Here is a 26503-nt window from a genome sequence, read left to right on the forward strand (position 1 = left end):
TGATGTTTCTAAAGGTTTTAAAGAACTCCCCAACACCAGTGAGAAAAGGTGAAAGCTATGTTAGAAAGTACCTAGGTATTCACAGTGCCTGCAAGATTTGATGAATTTGACAGCTCTGGTTGTGCCTTTTTGTCTTTTTAGTGTTTTTTCTCTTCAAAATATTCAGTTCATTCCCTCCTTTAAAGTATTCCCTGTTACTATTAGTGTGTTTTCATTTTACACAGACATCCACTTCATCTAGAACCAAGCAGGGTGTCCAAAGATGAATCTGATCCCAGTGTACTTAATGTTAATTGTGTTAAACCCTGGTTCCAATTTTTATTTCATTACTTTATTGTTTAGCTAAGATAGAAAGATCAATTTTTGGAAAACCTGCATTGTGGCTCATTGAAAATCTCTTAAGGACTTTTCATCAGTTTGTTCATTCTAATTAAATGGAGACCAGCGCAATAGATAGAGTTCATACTTTTCCTGTCTCTATTTCACTTGGAATTGTGTTAGGTAGTTGGCATTAGTCCCTGTCTGTACTGTCAATTACCCACGCTTCCCAAACCACCATTCTAGCACTGGGATCAAGTGTCAGCATTAAATTAGCCAAGAGGGTATTCTGCACTATTGCCATAAACCGTGTAAGTATGTAAACGTTTGAGGAATACAGGGAGGAGCCAGAGTAACTATAACCTTAACCACAGCACCGAACATGCATGTCTGACCACAGCACTGAGAGTGAAAACCAACCTGCCAGAATAGCAGCTTACTGCTCTTGTTCCAGATCTGTTTAGCAAATTATTACTCAAAGTTTTGGTTTCTTACTGCACACTCATATCATATTGAGAAATGTGGCCTAAATTTAGTCAGTAGCTACGATTCCATTGCCTTTTGTACCAATTGAAAGCAAAATGTGTAAACTGGCCTTTAGCAAATAAAAAAGCTTTACATAATGACAATTTCCTGCAAAATGTCCTTATCATTGTTTTCATCTGAACGAGAGAGATTGCATTTCTCTGCCATATAGAGCTGTTTGAGCACTTTTCCTTAAGAAAAGCTGTAGCTTTTTCTGGAAGTATCTCTTAGTAAGTGCTGAAAGGTAGTAGCATTGCCTGGTGTGGTGTTGGTGTGTTTGTTACTCACTGGTCTGGTGGACCCACCACATTATTGTTTTTTAAATCAATACAGCCATAACAGTTTATGTAAAAATAGCAGATGTTTAAAATATCAGAAGTGGCCAGCGTAGGGTTCTCCTTTAGCAGCTGTAGCCAGTCAGCAGCCTGTCCATGTTGTTCATCCTCACACACACACACTGCAGGACACAGCACCTCCACACTTTTACTCCCCGCAGGTTCAGCCCAACACCACATGTGTAATATGAATGTGTGGGGGGTGAACAGAGTGAAGACACTGAAAATGGGTTATTTTATATGTTCTTCACAGAAAATGAGGAAAGAACAAGAATCAGGTTGAAATAATAATAAATCACATACATTTAAAAATGCTCTTGCATCTTCAGTCCAGCTATTTCTCGACACCACACTGTTTGTGTTTGTTATACAAGACACCTGAGGAAAATCTGTCACATGGCTCTTATTTATGTGCAAATTTTTTTTTTACTTTTTTAAGAACATTTTAGCAAGTGACATTTTTTTCCCCAAATTTGAACAGAAAACATTTTGTCAACGTTTGGAAAATGTTTGGATTTGTAGTTTAAGCTTCCTGGTTGATGCAGTCAAGTTGTGATTTTATTTCTGCTGGTATTTGACTGAGTCTGTGATTCCATGTAGCTGAATAAATTGTCCAGGAAGAAAAACAGACCCACATCACCAGAGAAGAGGTGGGGATGAGGTGCTTTTCTGGATGGCCCTGTTAGCGTCCACATCAAACTCATCTCTGGTGTTTGTTGCCAAAAACCTCTATTTTGGTCTCCTCTGACCATTAAACATAGTCCCCCTGAAAGTTAGAGTAATTTTGGACTGTAGGTGCTTGAGTTTGTTGGTTCTTGTTGGACAGCAGAGGCCTCACTCGGACATCTCCCCCTACAAAGAAAAAAAAAATTGTGATCATATTGGTGGTGTTTGTGGTTTGGGGGATGTTGTGACCCCAAGAAATAATTTCTGCAGTTCCCCATCTGTAATCTTTGTAGAGTCTTTGTCCACCCATAAAATCCTCCTCACTGTGCGTGGGGTCAGTATGGACGTTCATCCTCTTCACAGCAGATTCTTACTTCTCCTGTTGTTTTATGTTTTTTAATTATTGACTTGCGAGTGGAAAAGGGCATTTAGCTCTTTTCTTGTAGACATTTCCTGATTTGTGCTGTTCAACATACTTCTGTCATACATCACTGCTGTTCTCTCTGGTCTTTCTCACAGTGATGGATGAATTTGGCCTGTGTTTCATCTCATATATCAGGGGTGTTAAACTCAACTACTAAAATCTGTGTTTTTATTTTATTTTTACTTAACATTTTGTCATGACCCCAACTGGCCATTGTTTATTCAAAATAAGCCCAAGCTACAAGAATAGGCACTGAATACTTAAACGATTAAAAAATCATTTGAAATAAGAACAAACTGTTTCATATAAAACAATAGGCCACATTAGCTGCAGGTCACTGTTGAACCTCTTTAAATGTCCCTAATGTACAGTATGTTTTTTAAAACTGTCTGTGTGCTTGAACTGGACGCCTGGCATCTTTTTTTTCTTTTTTTTCATGGTGCTGCCTCATAGATCATTGTGGAAGAGCACACATCATGTTGCAGAGCATTCTGGGAACTGGGAACTCTAGTGCAGCTCATAGTGAAGTGGGCTAGTATTAATATAAAATTGAAATAAACTTGCAGGCCGAATAGGATTGTGCCACAGGTCTGACTTGGCCAGCAGGCCTAGTGTTTGACATGTGGGTCATATATATTCCCCAGTGAATCAGGAAGTCATGGCTGACCATTTAAGCGTCTGAACTGCTCAGATGAACTTGAATGGAAATATACCCTAGATGTCTAGAACTCTTTTTTTAGAACTCTTGAAGATTTCTAGTGGTTCCAGTAATTGTGGCACTCATTGATTTAATAAAAATGTATATTTCATGGCAACTTTTTCTCTTTCAATCATTATACCTTAAATAGACGTAAGATATTTGCTAATATTTTAAATGAAAGATCAAAAGGATGTCATTAAAAATATTCTTTATGCCTTATTTTGCTCATGATTACCAGGGGTGTCACTAGTTTTAGAGGGCACAGTATTTTAACCCCACCTAGTCAACCAATAAGAACAAGCATGTATTAATGCAATGTATGTCTTTCTTTTAGTTATTTTCTTTTTAAATTTTCAGCATTTTGGTAACAAAATTATAGTATAATGCTATAAAATATACTGTAGTGTGTTCAATTTGTCTAGTCTTTTTGGCCAGTGGCCCACCACAAACATTCCGTTTTAGCCTCCCAAAACAAACCCCTGAAACAACACAAAGTGGAATGTATTAATGGTCACAGCGGATGTGTAAACCTTTCTAACCCGACTGCAGTCCAACAAAATGGCAGCTAGATTTGTTATCCAAATGGCGATGGAAAACTTGAACCCATAAAATGTGTGTTGACTTGGCCAGATGACACATGGAGCTAATGCAAATAGAAGTAAGGCATTTGTAAATGTACTGCACTCTTCCCCTGCCTTCTCCGCTTTGTTGGTTTTCTTCATTACCATTTCCCATTCGCTCAGGAAGCAGCGTCTTTACTGGCGCTGTGTTATGACAGACAGCTTCAGCCAAGCTTCAGATTAACTTTCACATGCTGCCCAGAAGGTTAGTACTCGTTATTCTGTTTATCTGTCTTCAAAATATTTTTAGTACTTTTAGCATAAGGACGTTGATATAAAAGCTCAAAGCTTAGTTCAAAACATAAAATCAAATGTAATTAATACCTAAAATATTGAAAGGTTCAGATATAAGATAAAAAAAAGTTAAATCTGTAAATTGAAGAATTGTTTATAAAGAATAAAAGGAAAACTGTAACAACCTTAAAGCCAAACTCACAAGGCTTCAGTCAGGCTTTCTGGTTGGTGAAGGTTTTATATGGTATTTATTCTTACACATTACTTACTGCATGTGACCACTAAAAATGAACTGAACTATTGTAAAGTCAGGCCTATGTAAGCAGATGTAGAAAATGCTGGTATTGTAGCAGTGTTGCCAACTGGTAAGTATTAAAAAGTGAGGTTCTTACAGAAATCACAGAACTCAGGATGTGGAGGGATGATGTTGAAGTTGCTTTTCATTTTATTGTCAGATTGTCAGGTTTGTGAGTTCGCGTCTTTATAATCGGACTATGTATCTACATTTAACATCAGATGCAAAACAGTCTTCATACAACTAAAGATGTGCTGATTTGCTGTCATACAGTATGTGTCTAAAAGTTTGTAGACGCCTGTTCATCCAATGTTTCTTCTGAAATCAAGGACATTAATAGGGAGTTTGTCCCCCTCTATTGTTCTGGGAAGACTTTAGACCAGCTGTTGGAACGTTTGCTGTAAGGATTTGAGGACAAGACCTTCAGTGAGGTCAGGTAGTGATGTTGGATGATTAGGTCTGGATCACTCCAGCTCACCCCAAAGGTATTGGATGGAGCTCCATCAATCCAGAGCTTCAGAGAACACAGTTCCACTGTTCTATTGCCCAATGCTGGGGGCCTTTATGCTTCTCTAGCTGATGCTTAGCACAGGTCATTGTGCCTTTAGGTCCATGTGTAGCTGCTCCAGAGCTTCTCTTTCAATTAACAATGTTATTCCATGAGATTATACAAGCTGTGTGAGTGCAGTTGACTGCTTATGTCTGCAACAGTTGCACCTTTTACCACTTAAAAGGGGTGTCTGGATACTTTTGAAATGGCAGTAAATATTTTAAATATATACACACACAAACCAGGTTACATGTTATCATCACACAGTAGCACAGCTGCCAAAATGTTTTGCGTTGAACTACACATTGGCACCAACTACTGGAGACATTTTGGTCATTAACCAAATGAAACATCTCAGGAACACTGAGGAATGAAAAACAAAAGAAAAGCTGTTTGAAGCAGTCGTGTAGGGATCTGGGGAGCTGAGGCAGGGCTGGCACTGTTGCAGGTTTGGATGGACACCCCAAAGCCTCCGTGCTCTTTAGACCTCTGCTTTCATTCCACCTGCTGGCCACTCCTCTCTGGGAGATGGGGTCTGGCCACCCAGCAACACGAGGCACTACAGCCATAACTTTCTTAGACTCTCACATATATTCAAGATATGAAGAGGCAAGTGGACTGAAGGACTAGTCACGTTGGCTTAACACAGGGAGAATACGAAAGACTAAAGACTGAGAATAAATAACAAATGACATTAAACATAATAATATACAGGAACAAAGGCAGCCCCAGCCTATCCCAGCAGTCTTCGGGTGGAAGGCAGGATACACCCTGGACAGGTCGCCAGTCCATCACAGGGCTGGGATAGGCTCCAGCACCCCCCCGCGACCCTGATGGAGAAGCGGCTTAGAAATTGATGGATGGATGAAGGAACAAAGGCAAAGCTTACCCGACAGAATGAGGACATATCAAAACACAAGACCTGACAAAGGACACAGTAACACACAAGGACTACATATACACAAGTTCTGGCACTGTTTCTACTTCCCACAAGAATTCAGGGGACTGGAAAAGAGGACAAGAGCAGAAGGAATGAATCAGATGAGCAATAATGGGAAAAAGGAACAGCAGATCCATTTTGGTTTCATCAAATCTGATGTCAATTGTGGATTTACTCCTACTCCCAGGGTTAGTACATACTAAAGCTTATTATTCAGTATCTACAGGGACTTCAATGCAAACTGGCTGAGCAACTCTTCGGTTAAGGAGTGTATAAAAAAACTTCGGGCCCCTGCGGTGGGCCCTGGCCATGTAAAGGATTAACTAAGCCTGCCACGGTGTTTGCATAAACACTCTTGGTAGCCATTTGCGTTTGCTGTACATAACCAGCTTATTTAAATTTGCACTGACATCGAGCAAAAAATACACACAACACTGAAAATTAAACAAAACACAAGGAAAAGCAAAGGAACTCATCCATGCAGTCCGTTCTCTCGGGTCTGCATGAAGTCATGTCACACTAATGCTCCGCTCAGTCCTTGTAAACTTGTAAATTTCCAAGGAAGTTGCATTTGAATGGCTGACACTATCATGAATGCTAAATATCTGAAAATGGAGTTAATATGATTGAAGGCAGCATCGCCTCAGGCAGATATGAACTTCTATGTTGAACTCTGAAAGGTGTAGAGACATGAGCAAAGTTTTTAGAACTGTAGATCAGAAATTGTGGAATTGACCATTTTGGTAAGAATACAAAGGAGGGTTTCTCAATCTGTGTTTACATTATTCAGGGAATAAAACATTGCTGGGTGTAAGATGGTGTCTAACTCTCTGAATACAGTGCAGAGGCAGGAATTCTAGCCTGTGGGTGGGAAATAGTAATGATCAGATTGGTGAGTGGGGGGAGTCCAACAAAAAATGCAATGATTTTCATCTTATAAGTAAGTATTACGTTTTTGAGTTAGCTCAACTTAAACTGTATTGTTGACCTAAATCAGAAGTTATGCAGCTGGTTTCCTTAAAAAGTTTACCTGAATGTTTACCGGGTATGACATAAGTGTATTTTGTGAACGGTGCAGGAAAAACATGGTGCAGTGCAAAAGAATACTTACCTGGCAGGGGCGATACCATGATCATGATGGTGGTTCACAACAAGCAAGGCTCTGCCATTGCACTTCAGATGCACTAACCTTTGTGAATTCCCAAAATGCGGGAATCTCGACTGCATGATTTCTGGCAGGGGCAGTTGTGGGCTGGAGGTTAGGGAACCAGCCTTGTGACCAGAAGGTCACCGGTTCGATCCCCTGGGTAACAGTATGTGACTGAAGTGCCTTTGAGCAAGGCACCTAACCCCCAACTGCTCCCTGGGCACCATGGATAGGGCTATCCACCACTAGTGTGATCACTGCCCCCTAGTGTGTGTGTGTGTGTGTGTGTGTGTGTGTGTGTGTGTGTATGAAGTTGTTTCACTGCACAGATGGGTTAAATTTGAATGTCTAATTCTTCTGTGTTCTGGCTAATGGTTCTGAATTCAACTGAATTTGAATAACATTCATATGAGTCACCTTGTATTTTGGAGATAGGGGCTGGTAAAGCCCACCACAGCCCCCAAAGTTTCTTAGCGGTTAAAGTAGGCCACACACATTACACACACAAGGGACACAGAAAGTAAATTAGACCCTTCATCATTCAGTGTTAATGTGGCAGCAGCGCTGAACTTGAAGTTAATATCAGCAATGAATACAAAAGCAATGCATCTTAACCATTTTTCACCTTCTTGTTCTAATAATGAGCTGCTGAGAGCTGTTCAGTGAAATTATCATTGTATTGAAGACAAACCAAAAAAATTTCACTGCATGTTTTGGGATGACTAATTCACAGTTCCTTATTGTCCAAGGAAAATTTTCAAAGATAGCCAACGAAATGTATGCTGTTATAGATGATTTGCTGCATTGATTGGATCCATATTAGCAATATAATACAAGATACGCACTCATGTATGTTTGTTCATGTGTGACTGTAGTCATAAAAAGCAACCTGAAACCTGAATGTCATGTCTGGTATCCTTCCAGGATCAACACAATACAGGAGACAAGCATGCTGCTCTGTGCCATCCTGTTCCTGTATTGCCAGGTACAGTTCGCTGTAGTCAAATAATATTTGCATTTACTGTCATTCATAATAGATAAGAGAAGCCATTGACACCCTAGATAATCCTCTGCTTTTGTTTCTCATCCAGCAGATTTTACATGTAGGTGAGTATCATTTTTCAGCGGTCAGAGGGTTCTATTCATTGGCCTCTTTCCTACTGTAGGGCCAAACAAATTCTGAGCATGGAAACATGAAACACTTCAAACGACGCTGAGTAAGGTTTTCTCGATTTGGTTAGCTACCCATGCTCAGGACCACAAAACCGTCTGGTGGAATAACACAATTGATGTAGCTATTCAGTGATAGGTTCTACTTTTATGCTGATATTGTGCCAATGGACATTGCATTATTTCTAAACCAAAAACAATCAAGTAAGTTCAGTTTGCTTACAGTCACCAAATAAATGAAAGCAGTGCACAATTTTCAATTCACCATTTAATAAATGTCAAGCTATGTGTCCAACAACATTTGCTAAATAGTAAATGCCTAGTTTGCTTAGCCTAGAGGCCTACAAATCCAAGCCAGCCAGCCATGGGTCACCTGTTAGATCATTAGGATACTGTAGATTGTGATATAAACCCATAAAAAAAAGCTAAAACATATTAGAAAACCAACCGACAGACACAGGTAATGGAAACACGTCTAAGGGAGCATAACCAGTGTTTAGAGCTGTAGCCTGCTGGGCTAAGCTAACACTAGAAACCTAAAGTTACAGTACAGGCTCAGTTCTATTTAACAGATGCTAAAATACTACCACTTTAGAGGATAAAAGCTCCAACTACATACAGTTGAGTGACTAGTGTTGAAGTGACAACCGAAATAAAATGTGATCTGTAGCATTTAGCCTGTTAGCCATTGCTGAGCCACTCGTGTGTAGTTTTTTTTACTTCACCAGTCCACACCAGCATTGAAGAGCACAGTATGGCCAGAGAACCATCGGGCTCCACAGTGGGGTAAAAAAAGCCATTGAAGCGTATTTTACCACACTGAAAAGTTTCATATCTTCAAGCATCATATTTTCAATTCAAGATAAAGCTGATAAACAGCAGATGGCTAGATATTCATCAAAGTCTGTGTTTATTTTCACTTTCATGTTTCAAAAGGTGCTACCAATGAGACGTATGTTGCAGAGGTGATGATTGAGGGGAACGCAACCCTGGATGTATCTAGTTATCTGTCTGGACTACAGTGGCTCTCAACAGGCGATGCAACCATCATGGAAGCTTCAATAATAGCTGGTAGGTTCATTACCTCCTGACAGAAACTGCTCCTGTTTTGCCCTTAGTTAAAATTTTTTCTCACTTTTGTCGATAATCCAGATATTTTCAACAATTGTGCTTTGTAGCTTTAGAGAGTAAAATTTAACAGCTACATTTAAAAGCTGAAAAAGAAAAACATCCATGTGTTTGGGAGGAAGCCCACCGAGATCAGTTTATTTGAAGAAACAACAAGAACATTTGGTTTTACTGGTTTGTACAGAAGTCCAGAGCGGCCATGAGGTAGTTGTAATTTTCTGGATTGTTACCTTGAGTTAATATCACTACGTACCTGTATGGTGATGTTTGATAATACCCCTGTGCTCCAGCCTCCCACAGTTTGGAGATGGAATAGTACCAGCAAGCAGGAAACTATGCAGTAGTTCCAATTTTACGATAAATGTGTAAATGAAATCTGTCCATGCCATTTTACCAAATTCTGTTCTTTCTAAATATGTTTATGTAGCTTCCCTACATGATCTGAAGCAAATATATGCTGATAGATTTACTAGACAGTTACTTACCTGTTTCCTGCAGAGAGTGATGGAATGAGTCATTCGGTCCTCTTCTAGGTTTGCAGGGACACAGAGACGGGGGTGCACACGTTGATCTTGGAAAAAGAAAAACAAAACTGTTAATGAACTAATTGCTAATCTTGAACACTGGTCATAAATGACATCTGTAGATACATTATATGTATTCACTTCTTTGCCTTCACACACATATGAAGTTGAGCGACATCCAATTTTTAATCCATAGGGTTTAATATGATTTCGGCCCATCCTTTGCAGCTATAACAGCTTCAACTCTTCTGGGAAGGCTTTCAACGAGGGTTAGGAGTGCGTTTATGGGAATTTTTGACCGTTCTTCCAGAAGAGCATTTGTGAGGTCAGACCCTGATGGTGGACGAGAAGGTCTGCCTCCCAAAGGTGTTCTGTCGGGTCTAGGTCAGGACTCTGTGCAGGCCAGTCAAGTTCTTCCACACCAAACTCACTCATCCATGTCTTTATGGACCTTGCTTTGTGAACTGGTGCGGTCATTTTGGAACAGGAAAGGGCCGTCCCCAAACTGTTCCTACAAAGTTGAGAGCATGAAATTGTTCTAAATCTCTTGGTTTACTGAAGCATTAAGAGTTCCGCTCACTGGAACTAAGTGGCCGAGCCCAACTCCTGATAAACAACCCCACAACATAATCCCACCTGCACCAAACTTTACACTCGGCACAATGCAGTCAGACAAGTACTGTTCTCCTGGCAACCACCAAACCCAGACTTGTCCATAGGATTGCCAGACAGAGAAGCGTGATTGGTCACTCCAGAGAACGTCTCCACTGCTGCAGGTGGTTGGTTAGTGTAGTGGATAACACCTCTGCCTTCTACACTGTAGACTGGGGTTCAATCCCCACCTAGGCAAACACCCTACACTACACCAATAAGAGTCCTTGGGCAAGACTCCTAACACCGCCTTGGCCTACCTGTGTAAAATGATCAAATTGTAAGTCACTCTGGATAAGAGCGTCAGCCAAATGCCATAATTGTAAATGCAAATCTGTAGGGTCCAGTGGTGGCACTTTACACCACTTCATTCCATGCTTTGCATTGCACTTGGAGATGTAAGGCCTGGAAGCCTGGAATTCCATGAAGCTCTCTACGTTCTTCTTGAGCTAATCTGAAGGCCACATGAAGTTTGGAGGTCTGTAGTGATTGACTCTCCAGAGAGTTGGTGACCTCTGCACACTATGCGCCTCAGCATCCGTTGACCCTGCTCTGTCATTTTACTTGGCCGACCACTTCGTGGCTGAGTTGCTGTCATTCCACTTTGTTATAATACCACTGACAGTTGACTGTGGAATATTTAGTCGTGAGGAAATTTCACAACTGGACTTGTTACACAGGTGGCGTCTGATTACGGTACCACACTGGAATTCACTGAGCTCCTGAGAGCGACCCATTCTTTCACTAATGTTTGCAGAAGCAGTCTGCAGGCCTAGGGGCTTGATTTTATACACCTGTGGTCATGGAAGTGATTGGAACACCTGAATTCCATGATTTGGATGGGTGACTCCTGGGTGGATCCTTTTTTTCAAAATACAGTGTATGTAGTTGAAGTAAATGCTGAAGATGTGTGTATTGTGAACTTGAATGTTACGATTTTACCTTACAAATACCTGAATGTAATCTTGGTTTAGTCCATAGGGAGGGGCTATAAGTATTTAAGGAGAGGCCCTGTCCATGTAGGGGATGGTCTAACCGCTTAGTTAGATGGCTAGTCTCACTGCTGACATGCATGACAGATATCTATTTGAATCATCACAAGCAAACATCTTGTCGTAGATGACGAATAGGCAGATACTTCATTGTTACCTGTAAATGATCCGATACTGACGTCATAGAGATTACTTCTAATGACGCCAATTATTTTGTTTGTGTTTTTGCAGAATGTGAAATCATTGGTGATGAAACGACATGCTGGTGTGAGAGTAACTACATTTGGAGTGATGTGGTGTGTGATTATGTAAACAGCTGCTGCATCTTCCCCCACCCTTCAAAGTGTGTAGCCAACATATCTGATTACACACCACTCTGTGTACCCAAAGTGAATGGTAAGCTCTGCCAAAGCCCCACAGCAGTTCTCTAATAACCAAATTAAGACAATTTAAAAAGTCTAAAATATGTCTTTTCTCTTTTGGTGCAGTTACCCTCAATGGATTCATTGACATTCCAACAGAACCAGTGGATTTGCGGACTGTAGTACGTCTGACACTCCACAATTTCCAGCTGCAGTATCTGTGACTCAGTAGCTGAAACTCTTCCTAGATTTTGAATACAATTTTATTTTAGCATGAGTGGAAAAGGATGTACTTAAAAGGACAGTCTGGCCAAAATGAAAAATGTAACCATTGCTACATGTTAAACATGACTTCTCTCATACTACAGTGGTGCTGCAGTAGCTTCTAGAAAAAGATGTTCCAGTTCAAAGGCAAGAAAAAGCTCCTTCTCATTAAGTATCTATAAGTAGAAGGAACTTTTGAAAACAACTCTGGGGTTATTGATGGAGTTAGCTGAATGCAGAAAGGGGCCCAGATCAATCAGTCAGTCAGTCAGTCAGTCTACCTTTATTTAACTTCAGAGAACACTGAGGGTGACCTTCATTTACAATGTTGCTGAGTTGATACAGGAAAAGTTATTGATAATGTCTAACAACATATCAAATCCATCCATCCATCTTCCAAGCCGCTTCTCCATCAGGGTCGCAGTGAACATATCAAATAATAAAAGTAAATTTTATTTTAAAAAATGACTCAAATCAGGTATTAAAAAATGAAACATTAACAAAAAAATACATAAAAACAGTAGAAGATATAAAACAATTAGTAAAGTATAAGTTTGTAAAAAAAAAAGTCAAATTAATAAAATCAAAAGATAGATAAAAGGGGGATACGATCAAAAAGAAAACTAAAAATTCATTAAAATGGCCGAAATAAAAATAATCATAATTAAGAATGAGAATATCATCATCATCATCATCACCATTGTTAACTGCTAATCCAGATAGGGTTGCGGTAGAATAAGAATATGGATAATAATAAATAAACAAAGAAATAAGTCATAAAATAATAAAAAATAAGACTACACTAGTAAAAATCAGGTAAATCAGTTGCAGGCAGAATCGAGGTGGTCAGAGAGTAAGAGTTAAAATGACTGAGTGGCCCAGTGAGCTGAGCTGTAGTGTGTCCTGTAGTGAGGGTCCAGTTCGCTGGCAGGTTTTCCCAGTTAAGTAAAAACTCTCAATACCTGACAATGTGATCCTAAGGTTACTGCTAGAAAACTGAGTATTTTATAGCAGCCCTTTAACTGTATCACCTGTAATATCATCATCACAGCAGAGAGGATGGATTACTCAGTTGTAAGATGTGGAGAAAGGTTAGCTACCGGGCTCAGCTTGATTCCTTTCACTTGGCATTTTCCACTTAAATTATGTTGTTGATAATAAATTTGTTTATCTCTTTCTACAACTGAGGTAAGACTTACACTAATACTAGCTTGATTGAATTGATTTGGCTGTGACTTGCAGTGGTAGTGTGAGGTATTTGTGTATTGCATGCTAGATATTAGGGGTGGGAATATTTAGGCACCTTTCAATTCGATTACAATTCAGAGGCTGATAGAACGATTATCGATGCATCTTTTTTCTATACAGAATTTCTTTACAGTGTGAAAACTTTTAAAGCAAAGTATCTGTAATGATCCATGATGAATTTACTTTCAATGTCTTTTAAACTGTCTTCAAATAAGATCCTGTGAAAATGGATGTCCACGCAACACGTTACAGCTGCCCGGCCCATCCTCTTTAGTGATTTTATAACTGTTTTGTGTCACATGGGGTGCGGGGGGGGTTTGTGGTGGTCATTGTGTCAGTAAAATATTTTTCGAGATGGGACTTGTGCAACACAATGCGAAAACCCTGGTTGTCAATGACTGAGAACTGGCATGCAGACTGCAGGTCACATACCAACGCAGTGTCGCCTCACTAGCAGCTATGAAAAGGCAAAGAGAGAGACTTCAGATGAACATTTGGAGACTAATTAACTTATTTGCATCTATAAGCAGCGCATTCGGTTTCCTCATACGCTAAATTTGCAACAAGAGACTGTCAAATGCTAAAAGGTTGTGAAGTTGAGGTCGTTTCTCTTTCAAATTTTCCTGGTCGAACAAGAAGCTGGCAAATGAGAAGTGACTTCAGCCTTGTAAAACAGCCGAACATTAAGAGACATTTTACAAGAATCTGCTCTAGTTTTGAGGAAAAGTTTTCTGGTGAAAATTGGAGAAAAGCGGCTACAGCTAAAGCTTAAAGCAGAGCAAAGTAAGTCTGTGTTTTCATTTATATTTTTAGCCTATACTAGGACTTCAGCACTAAGACATACTGGATATTAAATGTTGTGGCTCCCAAGGTGGTCAGATTTTTTTGTTGAAGGACAAAATGTCTCTTCTGAACATTTGGGTTGTGACTCATGAACGAACCTGGCTTTAATGCAGAGCTAGTCGGATTTCTTGCTGATCCAGTAGTATTTTTGTTATGTGCCGCCACAGACTGTCCGGATGCCACACTTCCACACGTCCACACTTCAAAGTTCCGCCTTTAGCATTCCATCAACTTTACATTGTAAATTAAGAAATTAGGAAATTGATGTTTGACATTTGTGAATCGATTCAGAATGGTTCGCGTCCACATCGACCAGGATCAAATTTTCCCCCCGCCCCTGCTGAATATTACAATGAGAGACTAATTAAGGACAAAGTAAAGATTAAACAAAACTGGAAATTCTGTCAAAGCTGAGGGAAATAAAACTGTGCTACAGAAAACTGCAGGAAACATCAACGTTTCAGTGCTGTCCAACAACTGTTTTTGACCATTTTTTTTTCTACATTATTTGGACACGGTGGCCATCCTTTACATTGTGTGAAATTTTCATGATGACTAGACCAATAGAAATGCTGTTCTTTGAACAGTGACTATGTTAAACTCTAGTTTTACACACAACACAGTTTTAGGCTAGAATCTCCTTTTTATCAATCAGTCAGTCTACATTGCAGTTATAAAGACAAACAATGAACTGTAAGCAGCATTAATTCAGAACCAGAGACTAAATATGAATTCACCCCTCCAAAAGAAATGTGTTTAAATACAAATGATAATTCTCTTTCTTTCAGCTGACTACTCAATTCAGCCAAATGAATGGATTCAACAATATTGGTGTAACATCAAGATCCGGGTACCAAACAAAATACCTTTACTCTTCATGGTGCTATGCTTAATTTTATTTGATTTTCAGCCTGTTACTATGTTATATGTGCTAATTGTCCTCATTTGTGTCCTGTCATATACCAGTGGTGCGGATTTTACAGTGAATCTCAGTGCCACATTTAAGACTTCTAAAGTTCAAGGCATACTTTCAGCACTGAGGAGCAAATTTTCAGATATTTCAAATATTAATGTTACATCAATAGGTAAATGAAGAAACCTCATCTACACTTTTGCAAAGTGTCTCTTCTTAAAACATTCTTTTAATGCTGTGAATTGCACGGAGTGAAATTTTATTTATTTTTTTTAACAATTGCAGGACTGGCCAATATTGAAATTCCTCAAAAGAAAGTGTGTTATAATTCAAAGCTTGAAATAACCTGCAGCACTGAGGAAAAGATGGACACTTGCATGTGGCAGATTTCTCGGGCTGACCAAAGCCCACAAGTAGTTGGAACTGGGACAGAAGTCGATATGCTGTTTCCGCCATCTTGTGGAAGCTTTACAGCCATCGGCCTTAAGAACATTACATGGTTTTGGGCAGGTAAATGTATTATATCTGCATTATCTCACTCATGAGGTTATCATTTACTTCCAGTGAGAATGAGAGGCAAAGGTGTATTGAATTTAATTGAATTTTTAATACACTATAACATTTTTGGCAAGACTTTATTTGCAGTGGTCCTTTGTAGATGATGAATAAACTCTTAACAAAGTATCACACTGAAGTAAATATCTTGAAAATGTTCTGTTGATACATTACTGACAATATGTGTTGTTAATATGTTACCTAATCCAAAACCTAATCCTAACACTCACCCTGGCCCTAACATTAACCTCAACCCAAAACCTAATCCTAACCCAAACCCTGGCCGTAATCCTAACCCTAACCTTATCTTCAACCCAAAACCTAATAATAAACCTCACCTTAACCATAACCCAAAACCTAACTCTAACCCTCAATCTGGTCCTAATCCTAACCTTAACCTCAACCAAAAACCTAATCCAAACCCCCACATTGGCCCTAATCCTAACCTCAACCCAAAACCTAATCCTAACCCAAACCCTGGCCCTAATCCTAACCCTAACCTTATCCTCAACCCAAAATCTAATAATAACCCTCACCTTAACCATAACCCAAAACCTAACTCTAACCCTCAATCTGGTCCTAACCCTAACCTTAACCCCCTAATCCTAACCTAACCCTCATTCCAAACCTAATCCAAAGCCTCGCCTTGGTTTGATTTGTTTGACGTGTACATATTGTTTGATTCTGTGGTGTTTTGTTTATTCCATTGTGTGTTTCTACTCTGTGTTCATTTTGCATTATGTCTGTCCCTCCTGTTCTCCGTATTGGCTCACTGACCCTGGACCATCTTGACCCTGATTATGGATTTGCCCTCAATAAATCTTGCTTTTCTCAGCACATGCGCCCGTCTCATCGCTCCACACCGTTACAGAATCAAACTGGAGCATTTTTTCCCTTGCCTTGACTTTTATTGACAATGAGATATAAATGTTGATGTTGTATTGAGCAAAAAACATAAAATAAGCAATATCTAGAGATTTTTATCACCCTAAATATCTAACATGCTAAAGTAGAAAGAAGTAGTAAAGAAAGATATAAATATAGCATTTTGAATGTGACATAAGCCTCACTGATTCGGTTGTGATGCAGTTGTAATGTGGTTCCACTACAGTTTAATACATTTTGATTACAGTTTCAGTGCAGTTTCAATACAGTTCTAATGCAGTTGTAATACAGCATGTAATGTTGTAATTTCCTTAAAAACGGGAGTCACGTAAGTTTATCAAAAAAAAAAAAAGTTGTAATCTCTCCCTGTAACAGCTGAAAAATGGAAGCAGGTACTTTCTTGCTTGGGGCTCCATTTTAGTCCATCTGTTCTATTCTGCCAAGCAAAAAACTGTTGTCGTGTTTAACTTTCCATCACTAATTTCACGTCTCACAACCTGTGCACCTTTGACTTCTCCGACGTCTCCATGTTTTGTTTATTTAGATTTTGTTTTATTTTATTTTTTCCCTCTAGGAATCGGTCCTCAAGAGTGACAGTGCTTTTAAATGAACTTTTGGCTCCTCCTCAGTCTAATTATTCCTCTCCGCCATGCTGTTTGTGCTCATTTATGTTGGTGCATGAGGCATATGAGGGAAATCTGTCACATTGCCCTAAATTTATGCATAAATGCAGTACTTTTCCCCAAAAACAATAGACTGCAATGTAGGTTTTCAGATTTCTGTATCAACAATTTAAAAGTTAAAAAAGGAAAAAAGAAAATTGATATTCATAAAATATTACAGTCAATTTCCATTTCCATAGCGTACACTGACAAACGTCTTGTCTGTTTCTGGCTGTTTTAATGTGTTCTCATTCTTTTTCTCCTCATGCCTCTTCAGGAATATACACTTGCCTGTTCATCAATGGGTCAGTGTTTCACACAGCCTCAGCTGAACTACAGGTTGCACTCTTACCAGAAGCCATTAATTTGACAAGCCTGCCTCCAAATCCAGATTGTTCTCCAAAACAAGATATTCAAGTCACTGTGATGTGTGCCTTTAGTAGGAGCGAAGAGCAATACATAGTTACAATAAACGACACAGTCGTTATGTCAGGTATTTACCTCCTTGTATCCTACTACACAGTTAATAATGCATATTTGGGTACAAATAACAGACTTAATCCCTGTTGTCGGAGGAAAGACTCCTATTTCCATTTGTGTTGTGTTTCAGTTTTTGACATAATTTGAAAATGCCTGTTGTTCTTTACATTGTGTATAAATTTCATGAAGAATGGAGCAAAATGAAGGTTTTTTCCTTCTTCTGTAAAGTTACCATTTTGAAGACAACAGATTTTCTTCCGATGGCAGGAAAATGCTTAAACAGCATTTATAACCAAAGCATGAATAAGTTTTGTATGTGGTGGTATTAATTTAAAATAATGGGATTTGAACTACTAGCCATACAAAACAAATGTTTATTGAAAAATATGTGTTTACCTACCTGAAATGTCCTCTGTGGGTACATGATCTCTAATAAGCGTGTGTATTATTGACGTTTCAGGTAACAGCAGTATAATGAACTATTCCAAAGTTTTCACCATCAAGTGTATGCAAGAAAGCCCAGCTTTCTTCATCGCTGTTTGTAACGTCACAAACAGTCTGGGCCAGAGCAGAACCACAGGTCTGAAGGTGCCGGTAATACAACGTAAGTATGGGATATAGTGAAGAGCATGTGATGTGATGTTTAGCTCTTAAATCAGTAGTTCAATACCATAATTTGGGAATCTTTCAATAACAATAATCTTTATTCAGCCGGTGATCCGATCTGTGACCAAGTGGACCCATGGCCAAAAACAAAGAGTGGGGTGAAAGCAGTAATACTCTGTACTGAGCCCGGGAGAGTGGGCACAAAGGAACGAACATGCAATGGTAACAAGTGGGGTGACCCAATCGATCTCTGTGTGAAAGAAGCACTGAATCAGTTGTCAGCTGCAGCAGGGGTAAGCAAAATAAACACCATTGGGCTATCAGAAAGTAATAACTGCTAATTGGTGTAAATCTATAGCTATGTTGGTTTATAGGATTTTGAAAAAGGAGTTGGAGCTACACCGGAAGTTGCTAATGCTATTTTTGATAATCTGAAGAATACCACTTCATGTGAAAACTCATACGGTGATATTTCAGCCACAGTAAGCGTTTTCAAAACGATGAGTCGTGCATCCTCCAAAATCGACCTTGGTGAGGATCTATTGCCGGTAAGCATTTTCTAATGGAAAATCTCCAGGTTATGTGGGTTAAGCTGTGTGGGGGAGCCTTATTTTTGCCATAGGTCTTAACAAAGTGGGAACAACTTTCTTGAATTTATGTGCATTTATATAGACTTATCAGCACAGATATGATGTGTAATGTAAATGTGCATAAAGCTAGTAGCTTATATGTTTCTTTAATAATAGCTCCATTCAGGGGAATTCAATTCCTTTGATCTTTCAAAAATTCCACACACCTCAGTCATTAAGATGAACACCACTTAGCACGTAGCCCTCTTTTTTGTGAGTTCACGTCTAGGGGTAGGATGTCCCAGTTTTTGCTGAGATAGAGGGGTAGGGTGAAGTGTTAGGACTACATGGCCCTCCAAATGGAGATTTTTCAGAGACTCACTCCAAACAGAGTGTTAGGGTACGCGAGCGCCCAAAGAAACCCACAAATGCAAGATTTTTTTCTAGTAAAAAATATGATAACCACTGTATTATTTTAGTTTAATCACCTTAAATAGTCCAGCAGTTTCTAAACCTGAAATGCCAACATGTAACTGCTGCACCATTTAAGGTGGAACGGGAAAATTTGAACAAGAAGCTGGCAAATAGCTGACTTCAGCTTTGCATCACCAAAGGATTAAGAGGTCATAATAATTACCTGGTGACAAAACAGCCATCCTTCACTGTGAGTCCAGAAGAACATAAGTGGATGACCCCACCCTCACCACCAATTAATTAGCATGATGCTAGCCAAGGTAAGCATAATTGGCATTCAGCAAATAAATTGGCATTCAGCATTCCCCTCCAAGTGCGTTGTTCAGCAATTTTGCTTTAGCAACAGCGGCGCTTCATGTGTCTTGGGGGAAAATGCTAGCCTTAACCTTCCCAGCTTGGTAGCATCATTTGATTGGAGGAGACTTAGCTAGTGGGTATAGTTGACATTGACTAAATTGGGCAGAGTAAAAATATCAAAAAATGGCAAAAAAGTGTTTAACAACTGTCCTCCTGGTTGCACCTCCAACCCAAATTTAACACTCCTCATTCAGTTAATGAAGGACTTCCGAAGGCAGTCATTCGATTTTTCAAGTGGGAGTTTGATTAGGATTGAAGTCTGATTAGGATGGTAGATCTCCAGGAGCAGGATTTGTGACTGGTTTAAAACCTAAACATTTGAATTTACAGTGTATACTTAGAATGAGATGACAGTGTAACAGGGCATCATTGACTATGAATATCAGACGTTCACTCTTGCAAAACTGAAAAGAACATCACCGTGATTGTGATTGTTTTTGGAACTGATTATTGTTGAAGCACAGAACTGTTAAGCACAGAAATTATTAAAGAAGTGTAGTTAATCGTTTTGCAAATGATCTTAAATTAAGGGAAGAATCAATGACTTCATTACTTAATGTTAACAAAACTTATCTACCTTCCAGAATTTCATTGACGCAGCAAGCAATATACTAAACACAACCTGGGTATCGGATGAGCAGAGTACTACCAACCTGGCTACGAGCTATCTGTCATCTGTGGAAGACCTGGTAAAAAATATTAAACTCAACAACAGCGAGGGACATAATTCTTCAAACATCCAACTTCAGGTCTGCCGAAACACTCCTTCCTGCAATAGGACTGTTTTCAACATTGTGGTGGAGCTGAACTCAACTTCTGGTGAAGGGAAAATGTTGGGATTACAGAATATTTCGCAGTATCTCCCAAGAAACGGTTTTAAGGACTCGGAAAGTTTGAGCTTAGTTGTTTCTGCCACAGTCAACACCACAGTCAACACCACAGGCCCTGTAAACATCAGACTGGATTTTCCGTTGTCTGACGAAGACAAGTCAAATTATAATTACCTCTGTGTGTTTTGGAACCTGACAGAAAAGCAGTGGTCTCAGGCTGGCTGTAACTACACCCAAACCGGTAACATCAGCTACTGTGAGTGCGATCATTTGACCTCTTTCTCCATGCTGTTGTCAAAAACTCCAGTTGACCTGCCCCTTATGGACCAGATCACGTACATCGGGCTGGGAATCTCCATCTGCTCTCTGATTGTCTTCCTCCTCATTGAGGGCTTGGTGTGGAACGCAGTAGTGAAAACCAACCTCTCTCACTTCCGCCACACCGCCATGGTCAACATTGCCCTGTGTCTTCTGTTAGCGGACTGCAGTTTTGTTGCTGGTAGCTTCCAGAATATCCTCACTGACACGTGGTGCCTCCTGTTGGTGGTGGCAAAGCATTTCTTTTTCCTAGCCATGTTTTTCTGGATGCTCTGTTTGAGCATTATGCTTCTCCATCAGCTCATTTTTGTCTTCCATCCACTGAGGAAAAAGGTCTACATGATTCTCTCGATGACTATTGGCTACATTTGTCCAACAGTGACTGTGGGAGTCACGTACACGTACTACGTCAAGAACACTGAGGTTCAATACTACAACCGAACCACATGCTGGCTGACGTATGAGTCGCCACTGAAAGGGTCCATTCATGCTTTTCTCTTTCCTCTTGGCACCATTGTGTTCATAAATATGTTCTCAATGGTGGTGGTCATTGTGACTCTTCTCAAACCCGCTGCAGCCGAGAGCAACCAAAAGGACGATAAAGAGGCGGCTAAAAGTATTATCAAAGTCATCATCTTCCTGACTCCAGTTTTCGGTGTGACTTGGATCTTAGGGCTCTTCGTGTTTCTGATGGATGACAACACATCCACCAAGGTCTTGATCCACTACGCCTTCACCATTGTTAATTCCTTACAGGTACACCTCATATCACCACTACTCAAAAAGTCTTGGTGTCAGTTTTGATGCAGAACATCAAAGTTATGGCTCTACCTTTTTCTCCTCTACGTTGTAGGGCTTCTTCATTTTACTGACGGGATGTTTTGGTGAAAAGAGGGTACGTCAGTTCTTTTTCCCTATCAGTAGTTTCATGTGTTTTGTTGGAGGTGTATGGTGTCCTTATAGGCTATATTATTCATATATATATGGTATATGGTATATATATATATATATATATATATATATATATATATATATATATATATATATATATATATATCACTGATGTTGGAAGAAAACCTCATATCTCCAAAATGGTAACTTTACAGGAGAAGGAAAAACTTACTTTAATTTTAATGTAAGCCAATGGAACCAGACATTTTTACAAGTAATTTTGGGTTGTTTCTTTTGGTCCATTCTTCATGAGATTTACACACAATCTAAAAGACAACAGGCATTTTCAATTTATGTCAAAAACTGAGACAAACATGAAGAATCAAGATTTTCTTCCAACAGTAGCAATATTATTCATATTCATTCTTGATCTCTTTTTCTTGTTAGGTTCGAGATGAAATCTTGAAGCTTGTGATATCTGGAGTGAGTTTATGAATCTTGACATTACTTTTTTTTTTTTTTTTTAGCTCTTTCGTACTTTTTTAAATCATAACTACAGCCAGTCTGCAGTCCGTCATGTACATGGAAAGGTCATCAGAAGCTAACCTTAATCCCTTTAACCCTTGAGTGGTATTGATGTGTTTGTTACACAGTGGTCTGGTGGACCCACCACATTACTGTTTTTAAATCAATACAGCCATAACAATCTATGTAAAAATACCAGATGTTTAAAATATCACACATGTCCAGTGTAGGGTTCTCCTAGCAGCTGTAGCCAGTCAGCAGCCTGTCCATGTTGTCCACCCTCACACACACACACACGCACGCACGCACGCACGCACACACACACTAACAGCAGGTCATGTGGGAGGAGAACAGAGTGAAGGACACAACACCTCCACACGTTTACTCCTCGCCAGTTCGGCCCAACAACATAGGTAATATAAATGTGTGGGGGTGAAGAGTGAAGACACTGAAAATGGGTTATTTTATATGGTATTCACAGAAAATGAGGATGGGGCCAAGCATCTGAGGATGAAATAATAATAAATCACATCATTTTTTCTTTTGGTAAACATTAAAAATGGGTCCAACCTGAACACTACACAAGGGTTACATCTCAGGCTTTTTACATACTAAGGCTTATTATTTACTAACTACAGAGACTTCAGTGCAAACTGGTTGCCAGCCTGTCGGCTGGCCCTGACCTATTAAGAGGTTAACAAGGATTTCATCAGAAAAGTCAATGCTTGAAGTACAACCCCAATTCCAATAAAGTTGGGACGTTGTGTCAAACATAAATAAAAACAGAATACGATGATTTGCAAATCCTTTTAAACAAATATTCAATTGAATACACTACAAAGACAAGATATTTAATGTTCAAATGGATAAATTTTATTGTTTTTTGCAAATATTCACAGAATTCTTTCCCATTCTTGCTTGATTGCTCAACAGTCCAGGGTCTCCGTTGTCGTATTTTGCGCTTCATAATGCGCCACACATTTTCAATGGGAGACAGGTCTGGACTGCAGGCAGGCCAGTCTAGTACCCGCACTCTTTTACTATGAAGCCACGCTGTTGTAACATGTGCAGAATGTGGCTTGTCATTGTCTTGCTGAAATAAGCAGGATGTCCCTGAAAAAGACGTTGCTTGGATGACAGCATATGTTGCTCCAAAACCTGTATGTACCTTTCAGCATTAATGATGCCTTCACAGATGTGCAAGTTACTCATGCCATGGGCACTAACACACCCCCAGACCATCAGAGACGCTGGCTTTTGAACTTTGCGCTGATAAAAATCTGGACAGTCCTTTTCCTCTTTGGCCCGGAGGACACAACGTCCATGATTTCCAAAAACAATTTGAAATGTGGACTCGTCAGACCACAGGACACTTTTCCACTTTGCGTCAGTCCATCTCAGATGAGCTCAGGCCCAGAGAAGCCGGCGGCGTTTCTGGGTGTTGTTGATATGTGGCTTTCGCTTGGCATGGCAGAGTTTTAACTTGCACTTGTAGATGGAGCGACGAACTGTGTTCACTGACAGTGGTTTTCTGAAGTGTCCTGAGCCCATGTGGTAATATCCCTTACAGAATGATGTCAGTTTTTAATGCAGAGCCGCCTGAGGGATCGAAGGTCACGGGCATTCAATGTTGGTTTTCTGCCTTGTCGCTTACTTGCAGAGATTTCTCCAGATTCTCTGAATCTTTTGATGATATTATGGACTGTAGATGATCAATTGCACATTGAGAAATGTTGTTCTTTAACTGTTGGACTATTTGCTCATGCAGTTGTTCACAAAGTGGTGAACCTCACTCCATCCTTGCTTGTGAATGACTGAGCCTTTCAGGGATGCTCCCTTTATACCCAATCAGGACACTCACCTGTTTCCAATTAACCTGTTCACCTGTGGAATGTTCCAAACTGGTGTTTTTTGAGCATTCCTCAACTTTCCCAGTCTTTTGTTGCCCCTGTCCCAACTTCTTTAGAACGTGTTGCAGGCATCAAATTCAAAATGAGTGAATATTTGCAAAAAACAATGAAGTTTATCCTTTTGAACATTAAATATCTTGTCTTTGTAGTGTATTCAATTGAATATAGGTTGAAAAGGATTTGCAAATCATCGTATTCTGTATTTATTTATGTTTTACACAACGTCCCAACTTCATTGGAATTGGGATTGTACTTCAAGCATTGACTTTTCTGATGAAATCCTTGTTAACCCTTGTTGGTTAACCCTTAATCCTTGTTGGTTGTATAAAACTCAACATTATAATAAACCAGATGCATTTTGAAATTGCTGTACAACTTGAAAGTGCTGTTTTCTGATTAAACAAAAACTGAACTCTTTGGCTGCCATCACCAAATGTATGTTCAGAGGGAAAAAAGGAACAACATTTGATGAAATGAACACTTTGCTATCTATAAAGCATGGATTAGATCTAATATGTTTGGGGTTGTGTGGCAGCCAGTGGCACAGGAAATATGAGGATAGAGGGGAAGAACGGATTCTACTAAATATCTAAAAATCCTGGCCAATGCCTCATTGTCAGTGAAGAAACTGAAGAAGCTGCATATTAAAGACAATGATCTAATACATACTTTAACATACTAGAGAAACAACAGATTAAGGTTTTCAGATGAGCTTCATCGTCCCCAGACTTGCACAATGAAAATCGGTGGGTAGATCTCAAACATGAGGTGCATGCAAGACGACCTATGAATATTTTTGAACTAGAAGTGCTCTGCAAGTCTAGAAAGAAAAGACTGAGGCTGAAAGGACACTCAAACTTATGCACATGCCACTTTTTTTTTCAAAAATAAAAAAAAATCACCAGAAATATGCCATATTTACATTCACACCATGCAGAAGTGGTGTTAACTGTTTTCACTTAAAATCTTTAGTTTAAAGTTTAATTTGTTTTTTTTTTTTTTGCAAACAACCATCCAACAACATACAGGGTGATTCAAAAAGATTCATCCAAATTCAAAGCGCCATATTTTTACATCCAAGAGGCGCCTAGGAACCAATCACAATCCCATTGAAAGAGGGGGTCATAGAGTTTCTGACTGTCAGTGGAAGACGGCTCCTTCAGTCTGAGAGGAGATGAGACCCCTGAGCAGAAAGCGTTCTGCGTTCTCCACTTCAATAAGAGTGAATCCGTCATAACTGTGCAGCGTGATTTTCATGGGCAGTGAAGCTCCAACAGCTCAGAGTGTTCATTGTTGGTTCCACAGCACTGGATGATCTCCGAAATCGCACTGAAAGAGCCGTGAGAGCAGCGACACCCGACAAGCTCAATCCAGTATGGGATGAGTTTGACTGTGGTGTTGATGTCCGTACAGCTGGAGGAGGTTCAGACTGAGACCTTGTACAATTACATAATAAACTTTATGCTCATTTAAACTGTTTACAGTTCACTGCATTGATCTGTAATGATTTACAAGTGAAATGAATCATTTTAAAATTGGATGAATCTTTTTGAACCACCTTGTATTTTGAAGCTGTTCTACAGTTGCTACAAAAGAGTATATTTGTGGGCGGAGCATGAAGGTCAATTTTAACATCACAAAATAAAATTCTGACATCAAGTTCTTTAAGGAAACTAATAAGTGTATCTCTAACTATCTAACTGTCTATGTGTCTCTGTAGAAGTCTGCCAAAAGTGAAAGCAAGAGGAACCTGACAACTTCAATGGCAAAAAACTGAAGCATCTATAAAGGTATGTAAAAACAATAGAAACAACCAGGTGATGTCTCATTGCCATGTTTGTGCAGACTAAACAGTGAACTGTAAAAGACCAAAGCTCCTTACTGTTGTGTTAAATTTACAGGGGTTTAAATCCAGGAAAAGGAAGGATGAGGAGTTATATCATGACAGCAAAATGGGGAACAGACACAGTTGGCTGCTATGTGCTTACAGCTTGATAAAGAAGATGAAGCCCCCCACTCCCCCTTCACCATGATGAACAAACAGAGAGGATAAAGAAAAAAGGTGTAATGTTATAAGTAATAAGTATATAATGTCCTAAAAGTATAAAAACTAGTCAAGCAATGTATCTCATTCTCATGTTGCAACTATCAAAATTCACGAGCATTAATGCAGCACTGAGCAATACTTTGCATTAGCTGATGAGGAGGCCAAATATTTGATGGAATGCTCTTAATGCCTTGAGTTTCATTTAGATTAGGTTTCTTTAAAAATACACAATATTAGGATGTAAATATCTTTCATAGAGCATCACCATGGAATTATGTCATGGTATCTAGGGTTAGATGTTGCTTTGTTTTTTTCATATTTTGTGCTGTTCTGACTGCAGGAAATCCATTGTTAATATAGTGTACAAAGTTCTTATTTTTTCTAAATGCAAAGTTAGCATTTACACAACCAGATACAAAAAATGCCATTATTTCAAGACATAGCTAATTATTTCATGTTGCTCTTGTTTGTCAGTGTGTGGAAAATGTGTCAGTGGAAGAAAATTAAGCCGTTTTTGAAAACTTTATTTCAACGTGAAAGTCAGC

At 39.3% G+C, this 26503-nt stretch overlaps 1 protein-coding gene and 1 non-coding gene across 2 annotated transcripts; both read left to right on the plus strand.

Moving 5' to 3' along the window:
- The first annotated feature begins 3702 nt into the window (after nucleotides 1–3702).
- adgrf3b (adhesion G protein-coupled receptor F3b) lies at nucleotides 3703–26363 on the plus strand. Its single transcript, XM_017720181.2, has 18 exons — nucleotides 3703–3793; nucleotides 7679–7739; nucleotides 7846–7861; nucleotides 8861–8995; nucleotides 11451–11615; nucleotides 11708–11763; nucleotides 14725–14786; nucleotides 14903–15021; nucleotides 15135–15359; nucleotides 17229–17444; nucleotides 17892–18035; nucleotides 18143–18330; nucleotides 18412–18585; nucleotides 20022–21341; nucleotides 21439–21480; nucleotides 21924–21959; nucleotides 25632–25701; nucleotides 25813–26363. Exons 1-17 carry the CDS (start codon nucleotides 3780–3782, stop codon nucleotides 25686–25688), a joined length of 3030 nt encoding a protein of 1009 aa, XP_017575670.1. The 5' UTR covers nucleotides 3703–3779; the 3' UTR covers nucleotides 25689–25701; nucleotides 25813–26363.
- Nucleotides 6711–6882, plus strand: LOC119263318. Its single transcript, XR_005130239.1, has one exon. It is a non-coding gene; the product is annotated as a U1 spliceosomal RNA (small nuclear RNA).
- Nucleotides 26364–26503: the final 140 nt, after the last annotated feature.

Source organism: Pygocentrus nattereri, chromosome 4 (assembly GCF_015220715.1).
Source record: "Pygocentrus nattereri isolate fPygNat1 chromosome 4, fPygNat1.pri, whole genome shotgun sequence".
NCBI lineage: Eukaryota > Metazoa > Chordata > Actinopteri > Characiformes > Serrasalmidae > Pygocentrus > Pygocentrus nattereri.

Bases quoted from the DNA above. Each gene is read 5' to 3' on its own strand.
- adgrf3b (XM_017720181.2), top strand. The intron at 11,616-11,707 runs GTAAGCTCTGCC...CTTTTGGTGCAG, and splicing joins CTGTGTACCCAAAGTGAATG to TTACCCTCAATGGATTCATT. The intron at 21,342-21,438 runs GTACACCTCATA...TCTACGTTGTAG, and splicing joins CCATTGTTAATTCCTTACAG to GGCTTCTTCATTTTACTGAC.